Source organism: Palaemon carinicauda, unplaced genomic scaffold (assembly GCF_036898095.1).
Source record: "Palaemon carinicauda isolate YSFRI2023 unplaced genomic scaffold, ASM3689809v2 scaffold112, whole genome shotgun sequence".
Classification (NCBI taxonomy): Eukaryota; Metazoa; Arthropoda; class Malacostraca; order Decapoda; family Palaemonidae; genus Palaemon; species Palaemon carinicauda.
In genome coordinates, this window is record NW_027168616.1 from 1 (window position 1) to 7,500 (window position 7,500).

The window sequence follows — 7,500 nt, forward strand, 5'->3', positions numbered from 1 at the left end:
ATGTGTTGTTGTGCCTGAGTTGTGTTGTTGTGCCAGTGATGTGTGTTGTGCCCTTGATGTGTTGTTGTGCCCACGATGTGTTGTGCCCCTGATGTGTTGTTGTGGCTGTGATGTGTGTTGTGGCTGTGATGTGTTGTTGTGCCTAAGATGTGTTGTTGTGCCCGTGATGTGTTGTTGTGCCCACGATGTGTTGTTGTGCCCGTGATGTGTTGTTGTACCCACGATGTGTTGTTGTGCCTGAGATGTGTTGTTGTGCCTGTGATGTGTTTCTGTGCCCGTGATGTGTCGTTGTGCCTGTGATGTATTATTGTGCCTGTGATGTGTTGCTGTGCCACAATGTGTTGTTGTGCCTGAGATGTGTTGTTGTGCCAGTGAGGTGTGTTGTGCCCTTGATGTGTTGTTGTGCCCCTGATGTGTTGTTGCGCCCGTGATGTGTTTCTGTGCCCGTGATGTGTTTTCTGTGCCCGTGATGTGTCGTTGTGCCTGTGATGTATTATTGTGCCTGTGATGTGTTGCTGTGCCACAATGTGTTGTTGTGCCTGAGATGTGTTGTTGTGCCAGTGATGTGTGTTGTACCCATGATGTGTTGTTGTGCCCACGATGTGTTGTGCCCCTGATGTATTGTTGTGGCTGTGATGTGTGTTGTGCCTGTGATGTGTTGTTGTGCCTAAGATGTGTTGTTGTGCCTGTGATGTGTGTTGTGCCCGTGATGTGTTGTTGTGCCCACGATGTGTTGTTGTGCCCCTGATGTGTTGTTGTGGCTGTGATGTGTGTTGTGCCTGTGATGTGTTGTTGTGCCTAAGATGTGTTGTTGTGGCTGTGATGTGTGTTGTGCCTGTGATGTGTTGTTGTGCCTGTGATGTGTTGTTGTTGCCCGTGATGTGTTGTTGTGCCCACGATGTGTTGTGCCCCTGATGTGTTGTTGTGGCTGTGATGTGTTGTGCCTGTGATGTGTTGTTGTGCCTAAGATGTGTTGTTGTGCCCGTGATGTGTTGTTGTGCCCGTGATGTGTTGTGCCCACGATGTGTTGTTGTGCCTGTGATGTGTGTTGTGCCTGTGATGTGTTGTTGTGCCTAAGATGTGTTGTTGTGCCCGTGATGTGTTGTTGTGCCCCTGATGTGTTGTTGTGCCTGAGATGTGTTGCTGTGCCTGAGATGTGTTGTTGTGCCAGTGATGTGTGTTGTGCCCTTGATGTGTTGTTGTGCCCACGATGTGTTGTTGTGCCCCTGATGTGTTGTTGTGGCTGTGATGTGTGTTGTGGCTGTGATGTGTTGTTGTGCCTAAGATGTGTTGTTGTGCCCGTGATGTGTTGTTGTGCCCGAGATGTGTTGTTGTGCCCACGATGTGTTGTTGTGGCTGTGATGTGTGTTGTGCCTGTGATGTGTTGTTGTGCCTAAGATGTGTTGTTGTGCCCGTGATGTGTTGTTGTGGCTGTGATGTGTTGTTGTGCCCGTGATGTGTTGTTGTGGCTGTGATGTGTGTTGTGCCTGTGATGTGTTGTTGTGCCTAAGATGTGTTGTTGTGCCCGTGATGTGTTGTTGTGCCCCTGATGTGTTGTTGTGCCTGTGATGTGTTGCTGTGCCACAATGTGTTGTTGAGCCTGAGATGTGTTGTTGTGCCAGTGATGTGTGTTGTGCCCTTGATGTGTTGTTGTGCCCACGAAGTGTTGTTGTGCCCCTGATGTGTTGTTGTGGCTGTGATGTGTGTTGTGGCTGTGATGTGTTGTTGTGCCTAAGATGTGTTGTTGTGCCCGTGATGTGTTGTTGTGCCCGTGATGTGTTGTTGTGCCCACGATGTGTTGTTGTGGCTGTGATGTGTGTTGTGCCTGTGATGTGTGTTGTGCCTGTGATGTGTTGTTGTGCCTAAGATGTGTTGTTGTGCCCGTGATGTGTTGTTGTGCCCCTGATGTGTTGTTGTGCCTGTGATGTGTTGCTGTGCCACAATGTGTTGTTGTGCCTGAGATGTGTTGTTGTGCCAGTGATGTGTGTTGTGCCCTTGATGTGTTGTTGTGCCCACGATGTGTTGTTGTGCCCCTGATGTGTTGTTGTGGCTGTGATGTGTGTTGTGGCTGTGATGTGTTGTTGTGCCTAAGATGTGTTGTTGTGCCTGTGATGTGTGTTGTGCCCGTGATTATGTTGTTGTGCCAGCGATGTGTCGTTGTGCCTGAGATGTGTAGTTGTGCTCCTGATGTGTTGTTGTGCCCGTGATGTGTTTCTGTGCCCGTGATGTGTCGTTGTGCCTGTGATGTATTATTGTGCCTGTGATGTGTTGCTGTAACACAATGTGTTATTGTGCCTGAGATGTGTTGTTGTGCCAGTGATGTGTGTTGTGCCCTTGATGTGTTGTTGTGCCCCTGATGTGTTGTTGCGCCCGTGATGTGTTTCTGTGCCCGTGATGTGTTTCTGTGCCCGTGATGTGTCGTTGTGCCTGTGATGTATTATTGTGCCTGTGATGTGTTGCTGTGCCACAATGTGTTGTTGTGCCTGAGATGTGTTGTTGTGCCAGTGATGTGTGTTGTGCCCTTGATGTGTTGTTGTGCCTGTGGTGTGTTGTTGTGCCCCTGATGTATTGTTGTGCCCCTGATGTATTGTTGTGGCTGTGATGTGTGTTGTGCCCGTGATGTGTTGTTGTGCCCACGATGTGTTTTTGTGCCCCTGATGTGTTGTTGTGCCCGTGATGTATTGTTGTGGCTGTGATGTGTGTTGTGCCTGTGATGTGTTGTTGTGCCTAAGATGTGTTGTTGTGGCTGTGATGTGTGTTGTGCCTGTGATGTGTTGTTGTGCCTAAGATGTGTTGTTGTGGCTGTGATGTGTTGTTGTGGCTGTGATGTGTTTTTGTGCCCGTGATGTGTTGTTGTGCCCACGATGTGTTGTTGTGCCCCTGATGTGTTGTTGTGCCCGTGATATGTTGTTGTGCCCACGATGTGTTGTTGTGCCTGTGATGTGTTGCTGTGCCACAATGTGTTGTTGTGCCTGAGATGTGTTGTTGTGCCAGTGATGTGTGTTGTGCCCTTGATGTGTTGTTGTGCCCCTGATGTGTTGTTGTGGCTGTGATGTGTTGTTGTGCCTAAGATGTGTTGTTGTGTCCATGATGTGTTGTTGTGCCCGTGATGTGTTGTTGTGCCCACGATGTGTTGTTGTGCCTGAGATGTGTTGTTGTGCTCCTGATGTGTTGTTGTGCCCGTGATGTGTTATTGTGCCCATGATGTGTTGTTGTGCCTGAGATGCGTTGTTGTGCCTGTGATGTGTTGTTGTGCCTGAGAAGTGTTGCTGTGCCCGTGATGTGTTGCTGTGCCCGTGATGTGTTGTTGTGCCCCTGATGTGTTGTTGTGCCTGAGATGTGTTGTTGTGCCCCTGATGTGTTGTTGTGGCTGTGACGTGTGTTGTGCCTGTGATGTGTTGTTGTGCCCATGTGTTGTTGTGCCCGTGATGTGTTGTTCCCGTGATGTGTTGCTGTGCCCACGATGTGTTGCTGTGCCCGTGATGTGTTGCTGTGCCCACGATGTGTATTTGTGCCCCTGATGTGTTGTTGTGCCCCTGGTGTGTTGTTGTGGCTGTGATGTGTGTTGTGCCTGTGATGTGTTGCTGTGCCTAAGATGTGTTGTTGTGCCTGTGATGTGTTGTTGTGCCCGTGATGTGTTGTTGTGCCCACGATGTGTTGTTGTAGCTGTGATGTGTGTTGTGCCCGTGATGTGTTGTTGTGCCCGTGATGTATTGCTGTGCCACAATGTGTTGTTGTGCCTGAGATGTGTCGTGCCCGTCATGTGTTGTTGCGCCCGTGATGTGTTGCTGTGCCCGTCATGTGTTGTTGTGCCCAGTGATGTGTGTTGTGCCTGTCATGTGTTGCTGTGCCCGTGTTGTGTTGTTGTGCCCGTGTTGTGTTGCTATGCCCGTGATGTGTTGTTGTGCCACGATGTGTTGTTGTGCCCCTGATGTGTTGTGCCTGTGATGTGTTGTTTTGCCTGTGATGTGTTGTTGTGCCAGTGATGTGTGTTGTGCCTGTGATGTGTTGTTGTGCCTAAGATGTGTTGTTGTGCCTGTGATGTGTTGTTGTGCCTAACATGTGTTGTTGTGCCCGTGATGTGTGTTGTGCCCGTGATGTGTTGTTGTGCCCACGATGTGTTGTTGTGGCTGTGATGTGTGTTGTGCCTGTGATGTGTTGTTGTGCCCGTGATGTGTTGTTGTGCCCACGATGTGTTGCTGTGCCCATGATGTGTTGTTGTGCCTGTGATGTGTTGTTGTGCCCCTGATGTGTTGTTGTGGCCCTGATGTGTTGTTATGGCTGTGATGTGTGTTGTGCCTGTGATGTGTTGTTGTGCCTAAGATGTGTTGTTGTGGCTGTGATGTGTGTTGTGCCTGTGATGTGTTGTTGTGCCTAAGATGTGTTGTTGTGCCTAAGATGTGTTGTTGTGCCCGTGATGTGTTGTTGTGCCCATGATGTGTTGTTGTGCCCGTGATGTGTTGTTGTGCCTGTGATGTGTTACTGTGCCCGTGATGTGTTGTTGTGCCTGTGATGTGTTGTTGTGCCCGTGATTATGTTGTGCCCACAATGTGTTGTTGTGCCCACGATGTGTTGCTGTGCCCGTGATGTGTTGTTGTGCCCACAATGTGTTACTGTGCCCGTGATGTGTTGTTGTGCCTGTGATGTGTTGTTGTGCCCGTGATGTGTTGTTGTGCCTGTGATGTGTTGTTGTGCCCGTGATTATGTTGTGCCCGTGATGTGTTGTTGTGCCCACGATGTGTTGCTGTGCCCGTGATGTGTTGTTGTGCCCACGATGTGTTGCTGTGCCCGTGATGTGTTGTTCTGCCCACGATGTGTTGTAATAATTTGCATCGTTAAGAGAGCAACGGTTTTAATTGTTGTCGTTCAAATTAGCGACACATCAATGTAAGCCTCCTGGTCATTACTTTTAACCCTATTGAGTAATCTAAGGGCTCTAACGGTAATTATTCTTCAAATCTTTACCCTAAAACACCAAAATAATAAGAAGGAATACTTAAAAAATAAAAGTAAGTAACACATTAACTCTTACCTTACCTTTGAGGAAGAAAATTAAAATTTTAGAGAAATTGTTAAACGAGGAGATCTTGGGATAAGCTTGAGAATGGGACTACAGATTTTAGAAAGGTCTTTAAAAGATATATATTTCAGCACAAAATATATAAGAATAGTTTTACTGTAAAAACGGCTATGACAATAAGCAAACTAATAGAATTTTGGATTTTTGGAAAAGAAGTCAAGATATGAAAAAATATTGATATGCAGTTGGAAATCCACACTCGGCTCCTTTCCTGGCAGCGATCAATTACATTAGCTATACACTTCATACAAGAAACAGTTTTAATAACTTATGGTAAATCCAGAAGATTGCTCTCAAACAGTGGCTGCTTCTGTTCTCTGGCCTGATTGAAATCCAGCAATTTTATGTAATTTTTGAAAGATCACATCATGAAGGACACAGTTTGAATATTTGGTAAATCAATGGATTGCTCTCAGACAGAGGCTGCTTCTGTTCTCTGGCTAGATTGAAATACAGTAATTTTATGTAATTTTTTAAAGATCGCATCATAAAGGACACAGTTTGAATAATATTTGGTAAATCAATGGATTGCTCTCAGACAGAGGCTGTTTCTGTTCTCTGGCCTGATTGAAATCCAGCAATTTTATGTAATTTTTGAAAGATCACATCATGAAGGACACAGTTTGAATATTTGGTAAATCAATGGATTGCTCTCAGACAGAGGCTGCTTCTGTTCTCTGGCTAGATTGAAATACAGTAATTTTATGTAATTTTTTAAAGATCGCATCATAAAGGACACAGTTTGAATAATATTTGGTAAATCAATGGATTGCTCTCAGTCAGAGGCTGTTTCTGTTCTCTGTCTTGATTGAAATACAGTAATTCTATGTAATTTTTTAAATATCACATCATGAAGGACACAGTTTGAATAATATTTGGTAAATCAATAGATTGCTCTCAAACAGAGGCTGTTTCTGTTCTCTGGCCTGATTGAAATACAGCAATTTTATGTAATTTTTTAAAGATCGCATCATAAAGGACACAGTTTGAATAATATTTGGTAAATCAATGGATTACTCTCAGACAGGCTGTTTCTGTTCTCTGGCCTGATTGAAATACAGTAATTTTATAACCACTGTATCATCACTCGATTTAAAGATTACGGCTAAATTATCAGGCATAGGGACCGGGTGGTATACAGACTCCACTAACACTGCGTAATTAAAAACCTTGGAAAAGCAGTTCATTAAAAAAACACTTTCTAGAGAGCATAATAGTCAGAGGACGTCTCTCTTCTCTAAAATGAAATAAAATAATTGTATCATCACTCTCATATTTTATTGTAAGGATTAAGGCTAAATTACTCGGCACTGGGACTGGTTGGGTCATTCATTTGCACTATACACTGCATCATTTAAGGAAGTGACACTACCAACACCCTGTTAAAATAAAAACACTGGAAAAAGTCCATATAAAAACATACTTTCTAGAAAGCATAACTTGATGTACACTGACATCGCCAACACCCTGCGTAAATGAAAACACTGAGAAAACACACAAGTTCACATACAAAACACATCTCTCAAATATGTAATGTTTCCGCAAAGGTAATGACTGAAACCCGTATATATTCTAATATGTTTATTTACAAATCTACAGAACAGCTACAAATTGAATTGGCAACATATAACTGCAGCTCACGAAGCTATCGTAACTTGGCATCTAAGAAAACTAGGGTTAGTTGCGAGAACTAAGAAGCCGTGGTCTGGTGTAATGGAAGTATAATATACTACTGTTATTACATCAACGACAAACCAAAGCGGATAAAATAAGCACCGATAACACCCTAGCTACGGACAGCAACGAAAAACAAAGATCATTATCATCTTTCAGCCATAAGAACAAGACCCTAAATAGTTAAGTCTATATTTCATATATATATAAAACTAGATTTTGTAAGTGATGCAGGGATATATTGTATGTTTAAGAAAAAGCAATAATTCATTGCTGAGAGAGAGAGAGAGAGAGAGAGAGAGAGAGAGAGAGAGAGAGAGAGAGCACATCTTAAAATAGTGGTGGTATGAAAAATACTTCCGACTGAAATTTGAACAAGAAAATTATTCAATGATCAAAGATACTTCTAAATCATTTGTCACAGTCAAACAAAACTAGCCTCAAATGAAGGATAAATATAACAGAAATATAAACAAACGCATAATCATCGTCTTTAGTCTTCTATTCATTACCTATATCTGAAGATTCAAATACTATATTCCCTTTTTGAAAGTTATTTTGAGTTAGGTTCTAAAGCATCAACTCATCAACAATGACCATTTTGAATATGATAGAATATTAAGTGTGTTTACTATTCTTCTACCTGAAAGTAAAACCTGTGATTCCAACATATATGTCAAATCAATCAGTCGACCTCTCAAACATTACAAATTGAAAACCTACACAAGTTTGAATGAATCCTTAAT

The 7,500-nt window shown here is 43.7% G+C and overlaps 2 protein-coding genes across 2 annotated transcripts; both read right to left on the bottom strand.

The window, feature by feature from the left end:
• Positions 1 to 74: 74 nt before the first annotated feature.
• Positions 75 to 3,089, bottom strand: LOC137635305 (filaggrin-2-like; the record flags this gene model as incomplete). Its single annotated transcript, XM_068367771.1, has 3 exons — positions 2,864 to 3,089; positions 1,564 to 2,271; positions 75 to 1,036 (listed from the first exon to the last, which is right to left on the bottom strand). Coding segments are annotated over exons 1-3 (1,896 nt in total), but the record flags the coding sequence as incomplete, so codon positions are not given.
• Positions 3,090 to 3,190: 101 nt separating this feature from the next.
• On the bottom strand, positions 3,191 to 3,763 carry LOC137635303 (uncharacterized). The gene has a single exon (XM_068367769.1). It carries the CDS (start codon positions 3,761 to 3,763, stop codon positions 3,191 to 3,193), a length of 573 nt encoding a protein of 190 aa, XP_068223870.1.
• Between the last annotated feature and the right edge of the window lie 3,737 nt (positions 3,764 to 7,500).

Coding starts and splice junctions, on each gene's coding strand:
- LOC137635303 (XM_068367769.1), bottom strand. CDS start 3,763: ATGACGGGCACGACACATCTCAGGCACAACAACACATTGTGGCACAGC.